The 11,470-nt window shown below is 50.6% G+C and overlaps 1 protein-coding gene across 1 annotated transcript; it reads left to right on the plus strand.

Moving 5' to 3' along the window:
• The first annotated feature begins 695 nt into the window (after positions 1-695).
• On the plus strand, positions 696-1,694 carry LOC141072483 (olfactory receptor 52D1-like). Its single transcript, XM_073559756.1, has one exon. The coding sequence runs from the start codon at positions 702-704 to the stop codon at positions 1,692-1,694; it is 993 nt and encodes a 330-aa protein (XP_073415857.1). The 5' UTR covers positions 696-701.
• Positions 1,695-11,470: the final 9,776 nt, after the last annotated feature.

Here is an 11,470-nt window from a genome sequence, read left to right on the forward strand (position 1 = left end):
TCAGAGGAAACCTATAACAGAAACCCGTCATCACTTCTGTATTTATCACCCACTCCTGCTTTTGGCTACAAATCCTGATGTAAAATACTGACCAAATACTGAACGTGTGAACATGGCCTTAAGTCAGTGTTTCTCAACTCCAGTCCTCAAGACCCACCACCAGGTCATGTTTTCATGATTTCCTTAGTATTGCACAGGTGATGGAATTAATGATTGAGCAGGTGTTGAAATCACCTGTGCAATGCTATGGATATCCTGAAAACTTGACCTGTTCGTGGGTCTTGAGGACTGGCGTTGACAAACACTGCCTTAAGTAGAGATAAACAATTTCCATAGACCTCAGAAAGTGCCCGGAGTAAGGGTGTAAATCTCCTCTGATAGGTGTAGATCTGTCTAACTAAACTTCTTACTATAGATCTCCTCATCACTAGAGGAAAGTGGAGACTGCTCCACGACAAGATCCAACAGTTTTCCTTTTCTGGAGCTACTGGGAAACATTAGCAATGGTGGATCTCTGAACAACTGATCTAACAGAGATCTCGGAGATTTATCTCACATGTGCACTCTCTCGTGACCCAATGAGCTCTCATCGCCTGGGGCTGGTGGATGGATATGTCTTGTTTTCTATGATTCCGCTTTGTATCATTGGTGTTTCTCTTTTTAGATGCAGGAAACCTTTCATGACGTGATTGCCATTGATTATGTCAAACGTGAGCGTATTCCACCCTGATTACTTTATCTTACTGGGGATCCCTGGCCTGGAGGACTCACATCTCCTGCTCTCCATCCCCTTCTCCATCATGTATGCAATCGCTTTGCTTGGTAATTCCACATTAATGTTTGTCATTGCCAGCAATGAGAATCTCCACCAGCCCATGTACATCTTCCTGACGATGCTGACGGCCACGGATATTCTTCTCAGCTCTTCTGCTGTTCCGAAGACCCTTACTATATTTTGGTTCAATTCTCACAAAATTCTGTTTGATTGTTGCCTAATTCAGCTCTTCTTCATCCACTACCTCTTTGTTATAGAGTCGTCCATCCTCTTGACCATGGCTTATGACCGATACATTGCTATTTGCTCCCCACTGACCTACACAACTACCATAACGACATCATTTATCAGGAGGACATTACTTGTAGCCCTTTTCAGGGCCTTCTTTATTATAATTCCTCTTGTGGTTCTTCTCAATCGTCTTCCATACAATGAAAGCAACACAATCGCCCACACTTACTGCGAGCACATAGCAATGGCACACAAGGCGACTGCGGACATAACGGTCAATAGTGTCTATGGTTTGGTGGCTGCATTTTCCTCCACAGGAGTAGATATGATTCTCATCACTGTGTCCTATGGGGTCATAATTCAGACAGTCTTGAGTCTTCCTACTTCTGAAACTCGATCAAAGGCTTTTAATACCACCTTGTCTCATGTGTGCGTCATCCTCCTCTTCTACATACCGGCCTTCTTCTCCTTCATTGCCCACCGGGCTGGCCAAGGTAAAATCCCCCCATCTGTTCACATCCTACTGGCCAATCTCTATGTCATCATCCCTCCGATGATGAACCCCATAATCTACGGAATCAGAACCAAAGAAATAAGAAACAGGTTGACTGCTATGTTGTGTATGAATACGAGGAGAGACTCCTTCTCTGTCTTCGACCTTGATCAGAAGACTCGAATGGCCAAATAGGAAAGATGTGGAGAAAATCCTGTTAACCATCATACCAATATTATATGTTCTCTGAGCTGTATACTCGTCCTACCATAGTGAGTCTCACCTACCAGTCCATCACGTCAACCATTTCGTGGACTGCGTGAACTATGACAGGGACTGCTCAAGGTAATCAAGTCGGCACTTGTCAGCAGAAGCCATTAGATACATGGAAGTAAATAAGAATAAAGCAACCAAAAGATGAAATGTCTGTAATTAATATATGATATAATGGTCCATTATGTGGTAGGAGATGAGTAATAAGTGACATGTTCCTTGTAGCCCCTCTGTGTCCTCACAGACACCTCCCTTTCATCCTCCTCTGTCCCCCACTTGACTCCTCTGTTCTCCTCTTGGATTTCGAGCGGTCCACAAGTTCTAGGGTGGCTCACAGTATATGATTGACATCTTGCTGTTTATCTCCACAATGCACATAGTTACTTAATGCCGAACTCCCAACTACTACAGAACAGAAAGACGGACAAAGTCTGGACAAATGTTTGACCACGCTCATAGCCACAACACATAGCCATGACCATTTACCATTTCTCTCTCCCCCGGCATTAGGAGTTGTCAGAGGGTCGCTGGCAGTGAGGGACATTCAACAGACGCCTGAGACCGCAGGGTGTAGACCCAAACCCAGGACTGTCCGCAGTATCTGGGACGGCTGCTACTTATCAGTTCATTTTTTTGCTAATTTACTCATAGTCATAGCAGCCAGAACGTTCTCATTTTTTTCATAATCATCGCTATGAGATCTTCTTTTTTGCATCTGTAAGGCCGTGTTCACACATCCTGTAGTGTAAATGTCTGATTTGATGCACACCTTCACAAGACGGACTCCAGATACAGTAACTAAGAACATCATTCCCACCGCCTCTTCATCGGTAACAAAATGCCTAGTTTGCTTTCCTTGGCTTATCTTTAGGAGGCCTCACCTCTCCGCCTTATGAACCAATGTCCTGCTGTAAGATCTCTGTAATGTTGTGCCTTTTCCTTATTAATTCATTTGTACCCCCGCCTCGAGGAGGAGCCGCCGTGCTCTGGACGCTGTAAACATATATTCTATTTTGTTTAGCCAATAAAGGTATCGTTCCAAGAACACTTTAGTCATCTTTGGGCATAAAAATCTTCACATCGATAAGAACATTTTTAAAATTTTTAAGAATTTTTTTTAAAGAATTTTTTTAAAAAAGTTTTTTTTAAATTAAAAAAAAAAATAGTATAGTCACAGAATAGTAGACTCACAGAATTAATTCTGTGAGTCTTTTGCTGGATTGGCAATCACTCTGGTATATGGTTCACCTTGCACTTCATTGGTCTATGTGCAAGGAGGTGAGGCTGACTTGGAAGAAGGGGATAGGAATCTTTCTCCCCCTACGAAGTAAGTGGAGCTTCAATCCTTCAGCTCCCCATCTCCCCGTGTGGACTCACTGCACTCTTCAGCTGATGAAACACGAGAAGTTCAGTTCCAAAGAGATTCAGTTTCAGATAGAGGGAGGACATGTTAGACACAGAGGACATACAATCACTGATATTTTGTAGTAATACAGGGTTAATGTCAGGAGACAACGTGTGTAATTGATGTCATCAGTAGAGAGATGGGACTGGAAACCAAATCTGCCGATGATTTGTCTAATAAGGGCGGTATATAAGGGGAAGGGGAGGTGGCTTAGCACTGAACCCTGAGGACCCCCCCAATACTAAGGAGAAGAGGAGGTGGCCTTGGACTGTACTCTGAGGACCACTGATAGTCAGAGGAGAGGAGGAGTAGTCAGCAAAATATACAGTGAATGAGCGGTCAGAGTGGTAGGAGGAGAACCAGGAGAGACCGGTGTCCTTGAGGCGGATGGAGGGGAGCATGGTGAGGAGGAGCTGATGATCCACAGTGTCGAATGCTGCGGAGAGATCCAGGAGAATCAGCATGGAGTAGTGACCATTAGATTTAGCTGTTAGTAGATCATTAGAGACTTTAGTGAGGGCAGTTTCAGTAGAGTGTAGAAAGTGGAAACCGGATTGTAAAGAGCCAAGAAGAGAGTGATCCAAGAGATAGTGGATTAGATGGAGTGGACCAGGTTTTCCAGGAGTTTAGAGATGAAGGGAAGATTAGAGACAGATCTGTAGTCAGCAGCACAGTTCTGGTCGAGGGATGGTTTTTTTAAGTAAAGGGTTATGATGGCGAGTTTAAATGAAAAGGGAAAGATATGGAAAGAGAGAGATAGGTGAAATATTTTAGTTAGGCAACTTGTGACAGCTGGAAAGAGGGACTGGATGAGATGTGAAGAAATAGGGTCACTGGCGCAGGTCGTAGGGCAAGAAGATGCAAAGAGCCTGGTAACTTTTTCTGGGAAAGGCTCAAAGATGGAAAGTGAGCATGAGTTGCAGTAGGGAAAGGGATCCAGACTCTGAGGGCAATGTGCAAAAATGTCCTGATGGATGTGGTTGAATTTTTTTCTAGTGGCCAGATTGTCACTGCACTGGTTGGTGATTGGGGCCTTTACTTTAGGGCTCAAGAAGGAGTGATAAGTTTCAAAGAGTCATTTTGGATTTTTGGCTAGAGATGTGATGAGGTTGGTAAAGTAAACTTGTTTGGCCAGATGAATAGCAGAGTTCTAAGTTTTGAGCATGAACTTCTAGTGGATGAAGTCCTCCGCAGAAAGAAATTTTTTCAACAGATGCTTGGCAACCCTTGAGCAGTGGTCGATATCTGTAGATTGTCCATAAGCTGCTGGGGATCCTGCCTGTGGAGAGAGTTCTTGACATAGAAGGAAAGAAGGTTGTGGCCAGAGATCAAAAGAGGGTAGTTAGTAAAGTAATGCACTAATCAGAGTCGGGAGAATACCAGGTCCAGAGCATTCCCGTCTTCATGTGTAGGAGAGGTAGTAAGCTGTGAAGAGCCAAAGGAGGAGGTTAGAGATAAAAGGTGGGTGGCTGATGGGGAGAGCGGATCATCATTAAGGATGTTAAGATCCCACAAGATGAGAGTGGGAATATTACAGGCTAGGAAGTGTAGAAGCCAAGTGGCAAAGTGATCGAGGAACTGACAAGAGGAGCCCGGAAGGCGTTACACAACCACCACTCACAGGGAGAGGGGTGTGAAGAGTCTAATGGTGTGGACTTCAAAGGAAGGAAACATAAGTGAGGGTACTGGGGAGACAACCTGGAAAGCACATTGTGATGAAAGTAGACCACATCTTCAGCTTGTCTATTCTCAGGTCTTGAGGTATGTGAGAATTGTAGCCCACCACACGAGACAGCAGCAGCAGTCATGGTGTCAGACTGCTGGATCAGGGTTCAGTAAGAGCCAGAAGGTCCAAGGAATTGAAAAGGAAGTAGTCTTGGATGTAGAGGAGTTTGCTACACACTGACTGTGCGTTCCAGAGGGCATAATTATAAGAGACAAGAGAAGGCTGCACTGAATGTTGAGAAGATTGGCAGGGTTTCTACGTGCTACAGGATGAGAGTTAGGGGTACTTCACACTAAGCAAGATCGCTAGCAAGATCACTGAAGCGTCACCGATTTTGTGACGCAACAGCGACCTCGCCAGCGATCTCGTTACGTGTGACACTTAGCAGCGACCAGGCCCCTGCTGCGATGTTGCTGATCGTGCTCGAATGTCCTGGGCCATTTTTTGATCACTGGTGGCCCGCTGGTCAGCTGGCATCGATGTGTTTGACATCGACGAGCGACCTCGTTAGTGACTCAGAAATCATGGATGCAGGCGTGAGTCGTCAGAATCGCTGCTGTGTGACAAGGTCCCAACGACCGCCGAGATCGTAGTTGGGTAAATCTGACTGTTTGACAGCTTACTAGCGATGATTTAGTGACGCACCAGCAATCCTTACCAGGTGGTATCGTTGTTGGGATCGCTGGTGCGTCGCTTAGTGTAACAGTACCCTTATATATACAGGTGGAAGGAGGGCTAGGGTTAGGGGAGCTGTCACCTGTAACTAGGAGAAGAAGCAAAAAGAGGAAGATCAAGTGGTTCAATGCATTGTGTGTGCTGTATGGTGGTAGTGGATAGTTTAGATTGATTGAGAAATGTCAGTAGAGCCTCAGTATTACATGGGAGAGGGGAGAAAGGAGGGAATGATGTGGAGAGAGTGCACAGAATGTGTAAAGGGGCAGCAGAGGTGAGAGAAAGCAGAAGCTAAAACATCTATGAAGCAAAGAGATATGAAAAATAAATAGTGCAGTTGTCAGGATCCTGTCAGCATCGGCAACTGCCACGGCGGAGCAGGGTGACTTACCCACCCTGCGGGAGAGCACGGGGCCCACTACGGTAGTGAAGGTTTAAGTAGACAGGACCTGAGGCATGGAAAATAGTAAGGAGTACCAGGACCTATGATCATGTGACTGCAGGGGGTGGGGCTTAGTGTCCTACTATTGCAGATGTTGTAATGTACCTACTGCAGGAATACTGTAGTAGAGGAGAGGAAAACGCAGATCAGACAAGCAGAGGTCATACACGAGAGGGCGGTGCGGTACAAAAGGGATGAGCAGAGAATAGTCAAGTCACAAGCAGAGAGTCATACACGAGAGGGCGGTGCGGTACAAGAGGGACAGGCAGAACTCGTAACAGGGACAGAACCGGATCACAACCAAACAAGCAACAAGTTATCAGGCACAAGGCACACGTACCCAAGAGGTCAACTAACTCAGCCAAGGGCAGGAGTATAACTGACACCGGACCTAGGTCCAGTGAGCATTAAATAGCCGCCCTCTGCCAGAGAGAGGCAGAAACAATTAACCCCCTGTCTAACCAGGACGGGCCAAAGCGAAACCCCATCCTGGATCATGACAGCAGTACAAATGAACAAGAAGCGAGTTTGTGTAAATATCTGGCACAGCTTCCCTGTCTCCTGCCCTGTCCACAGGCCATGTTTAACTGGCGAGACACACAGAAAGTATTGCAATTAGTAATATATGGCTCACAAGCTATCCATAAGCCAAATCTAACATATATCGGACGAGTCTGCTGAGATGTAAGAGCCAATTAAACAATTGAGACCACAGCAGGCATTACTATGCAAGAAACACAAACTCCCATACTGGACACAAGGCGACCAAAAAACATTAAATGGAGAGAAAAACTTTGAACATTTAGAAGCAACAAATGAACAATCAGTAAATAGCAACGAAATCGTGTGAATTCAATAGAGATGTTCTCACCGGACACGTGTAACTCTGCAGATCAGTGAGGACGACCTTCTGGTTATTTCTGTGACATTTCTGGTATAGTTCTAGTGTGCACTTAAAAGCTGCACTTGTGAAGATGACCGAGGTCGCCGACCTCGTGATCTAAGTTTATACACCTTTAATTACACATGAAAGATACCAGGTGAGATCAGAGGTGGCGCCACAGGCAGGAAGGACAAATAGGGTATGTTTCCACGGTCCGTAAACCCTGCGGGTTGGACGCTGCGTACAGCTGCAGTGGCCAGAACTTACAGCATGAAATCCCGTCTCCTCTATGCGTGCAAGGGCGTCTCTGGCTTCCCTGCGTAACCGGACATGCGGCGCGTCTTTCCAGACTGCAGCATGTCTATTTATCTTGTGGAGATGCTCCGACTCTGCAGGATAAAGTAAGCCATACATTGTATAGGATGCGCTGATACCGCACAGTTCAATGAACACATGCGGAATCACCACGCTCTGGACAAAGCGGACATGTGCTGTGTCCAAAGTGCTGGTAATACTGAGTGTGGAAACATCCCCTTAAAAGTATAGCATAACTTAACAGACAAGAGAGAATAAAAAAAGTTTGCTGCTAATGTAGGGAAGTGGACTGACCTATGGACCTGTCTGCAGCAGGAAGGTGAATGCAAGATGTGCCGTAATGTACTTGACAAGAACTGGTGTATATATGTGGGGAGACAGCTAGAAACAGTGAAAGATGGTAAAGTACTGGGTTTGGCCACTAGGGGGAGACAAAGAACAGCAGGAAAAGGAGACGGTGCAGTACTAAGGTTTGGTCACAAGTTGGAGGCAGGGAGCTGTGAGAAAGGGGCTTAACAGCAGCTTAAGGCTAGGAAACCGCTCAGTCTTGGTGGGCGGAGTTATGGTGGGGACTCGAGAGGGGAATTCCTAGGGAGGGGAATAAAAAGCAAGAGAGAGTTCCAGAAGGAAGCCTGTCCAGGAGGAGGAGCTCCGCAGAGGAAGAGACTGAAGGAGGAAGAGACGGAAAGAGGAAGAGCTCCGGAGGGGACTGGAAGGAGAGACGGTCAGGGGAGTGGCCCTGACAGGATAGCCGCAGGACAGAGGAAGCCCGGGGGTACCAGACGGACGGACTTGGACAGACGAAGTTCTGTGGTGGTAGGCCTAGGGCAGCCACAGTGATAGAACCGCGAGGGGCGTCAATTTGAGGAAAGAGAAGGAGGTGAAAGGTCCCCGGGCCTGTGTGTACGGAAGCTGTCGTGCTGCTGTGGTCGTCGGGAGGATGGCCAATAAAGAGGACCTGTTGAGCGCACATCGGTGTCTGTCTCCAGTCTGTTCGCAGCGAAAAAGGGAACACCCCCCAGTCAGCACACATACCTACATTAACAGCAGGGAATGGAGGAGGAAGTAAGCATAGCAGCAAAGGCAGACACAGGTGTGAATGGAGCTTATAATCTGTGATCTATCTACCCCGACATCAACCACACCTCCACCGGTTACCTTATACACAGCCAGTGTAACAGCAGAATAGTGACTGCAGCTCTGGAGGTGACTGGAGGATAAGACACGATGTAACAGCAGAATAGTGACTGCAGCTCTGGAGGTGACTGGACAATAAGACACGATGTAACAGCAGAATAGTGACTGCAGCTCTGGAGGTGACTGGAGGATAAGACACGATGTAACAGCAGAATAGTGACTGCAGCTCTGGAGGTGACTGGAGGATAAGACACGATTTAACAGCAGAATAGTGACTGCAGCTCTGGAGGTGACTGGACGATAAGACACGATGTAACAGCAGAATAGTGACTGCAGCTCTGGAGGTGACTGGAGGATAAAACATGATGTAACAGCAGAATAGTGACTGCAGCTCTGGAGGTGACTGGAGGATAGAGCACGCCCAGGAAGAGGAGGAGCATCTGTGCTGAGCGTCTGCAGGCTAGGGCCTTGCTAAGCTCCTGGGAAGGGAGGTTCTTTCCTGCAAGGACTTTCCATCTGCCCCCTTCCCAGGAAAGAGGACTTTCCCTGGGACTGAGCGCCGGGGCTGTGCCCCTGGCTCCCACCCTCCGGCAAGCCAGCTGGGGGTGGGGGGCCTCAGCACCATTCGGAGGCCAGGGTGCAGCCAGCCGGTCCCAGGGAGATGGGGAAGAGACGGAGCCAGGAGAGAGGGGGTCGCAGGACCCAGGAGCCCCGGGACACCGGGCCCCCCGAAGCTGGTACCGTGGCGGCTCCTCCTCCCGGAGGAGTGGCGGCCCAGAGCAGAGGTGCAGTGGCAGAGCCCCCCAACATCTGGGGCTCCAGAGCTGAGGGAGAGCCATCTACGCCTCCCGCATCCATGCGCACCTCTGCGAATATGAGGAGGCCGCCAAACAGCTGAGAAAACTCCGGGAGGAGTTAAGGGGAGCACGAGCGGTGGCTAAGAACCGGCTCCCCGCCTCGAGACGAGCTGAGGTCTCCGCCACGGTGGAGAGGCTGAAGGGGGCTATCAGGGCCTTGGAGGAGATACGGGCGGCTATCCTGAGTGGGAGCGGCCCCTTTGCAGAGAAACTGAAAAACGATGACCGGTTTAGAGCCATGACCGGAGGGTCTCCTGGGGGGTCGGGAGGCCCCTGCCAGGTGGAGGGCCAAGAGGAGGAGGATGGCGGAACATCTACGCCTGCCCCACCTGAAGGCCTGGTGAGCAACAACACCCAGGTAACATGCAGCGGGGTGGCCCCTGAGCAAGTGGCTCTCCCACCGGACTCCAGTTACTCAGAGGAAAGTGGGGGCGAGGGGGAGGCTGGTGGGAGTGGGGACAGTAGTAGTGAGGGGGGCTGCCTCGTCCTACAACAGGTGAGGCAGATCGAGTCCCCAGAGCGGTTTGGCACACTGCTCTTTGGGGATGAGGTCTGCCCTGAGGACGAGGCAACCGGAAAGAGGAAAAAGAAAAAAAACAAGCGCAAGCCAAAAAACACCGTGGCTGACAAACTTATGTTTGTCCCTCTTTCCGGGGTCCCTCTGTCCCGCTGTATGGAACCCGCTGCCCACCCCGGCTCGGGCCCTGTGGTGGGTCCGCAGCGGGGGCGCGGGCAGAGTGATGTGTGCCTGGACCTTACCGTCACATCTGGTGGTGGCGGTGAGGGTTCAGGCAGCGACATGGAGGTCGGTGCTGGTGCCAGTGGTGTAACAGCCGCTGGTGGTATTGGCAGTAGTGGTGTCCGGGCTCAGTCCCCAGTGGCAGGGGGGGCTGGCCTGGCGCTCAGCACGGGTACAGCCAGGACCGCACCTCCGGCGGTGAGTGCTGGGGTCTCTGGATCCCCCACGCACGGGTCCGTTAAGTCTGGTCCACTTATGGGGGTCCAGAGACCTAGAAAGGGCGTGGAGGCTGCTGTGAAGCAGCAGCTAAAAAAATGCAAGGGGCTGGTAGCTCCTCTGACGGCGCCCGTGGCAAGAGCGGGGTCCCCGGCGCGTAGACCCAAAAAGGGGTCCGTGCTGGGGGCACCGCCGCCGCTGGGCGATGAGGGGGAGTGGCCAGCCCTGCCAACATCAAGTGGTGGGTTCAGGGGCGCAGTGACAGTCCGTGAGGGGGGCGTGGCCTCCCCGAGTGTTGCCCAGCCTGCAAAGGCTGCGGCATGCGGGGGGGGCGTGTCCTCCTCGGCCGCTGTCCCGCCCGCTGTGCCCGCGTCACCTGGGGAGGGCGTGGCCTCGCAAGGGGTCACTGCTCTGCCCGGGGTGGCTGCGGCCGGCGGGGGGGGCGTGGCCTTGGCGGGCCCACTGCCTCCTGTCCCGCCTACCCCCTCAAGCAGCATAGTGCCCCCAAAAGTCGGTAGGGAGTTGTCGGGGTCCCCAGCCCGCTTACCTCCATCTGGTGGTGCGGGGGCTCTGGCGCTCCTTGGGAAGCCGGCGGGGGCGAACAGCAGAGGGCAGGGTGCGGTGGCAGTGGCCGTCCCTGTCCTCAGTGCAAAGACACCACAAAAAGAAAAAAAAGTGGAGCCAGAGAACCCAGGAGCTGCTGCTGCTCCCAGGCTCGGGCAGGGCGTACTGAGTGCGCTCTGCTCGGAGGTATTTAAAGGGGCAGCGGCACTCCTGGACAAGAGTTGGAGCAGTGCCAGCAGCTCCAAGGAGCAGAGCACTGGCCAGTCAGGGCCCCCAGCAGGCAGGCAGGGGTACTGCAACACCAAGTCTGCTAATGTAAATAGTGGTCTATCTGGAAGTGAGAGTGGGAGTGAGATAGGAGATATTTTTGAAGAGCTGTTTGAGGACATAAATGGTGATGTGAGCGATATGGATGAGGGAGTGAGTGCGAGTGTGAATGTGGCAGTAAATGCTGGAGTGAGTGCCGGAGCGAGTGGAAATAATAAAAGAGTGAACGGGAGAGTGAATGAGGGTGCTGGCACAAGTGGTGGTAGTGGTGGGAGGGCTGGCCCGTCTGCCCCCCCAGCCGCGAGGCCCCAACGTAATTATGCGGGGGTCGCGGCTGGGGGTCGGGTGGTTCCGGGGGGGTCTCCTCGCCTCCGGGCTCCGGGGACGGCGGTTTGCACCGCCGTTTCCTGGAGGCCCTCCAAAGGGGAGAAAGATCGATCATGGTAGAGGGGAGGACAGTGGACCTGTCTTTCTG

Source organism: Dendrobates tinctorius, unplaced genomic scaffold, assembly GCF_039654945.1.
Source record: "Dendrobates tinctorius isolate UK_male_01 unplaced genomic scaffold, ASM3965494v1 ptg000273l, whole genome shotgun sequence".
NCBI classification, from domain to species: Eukaryota; Metazoa; Chordata; class Amphibia; order Anura; family Dendrobatidae; genus Dendrobates; species Dendrobates tinctorius.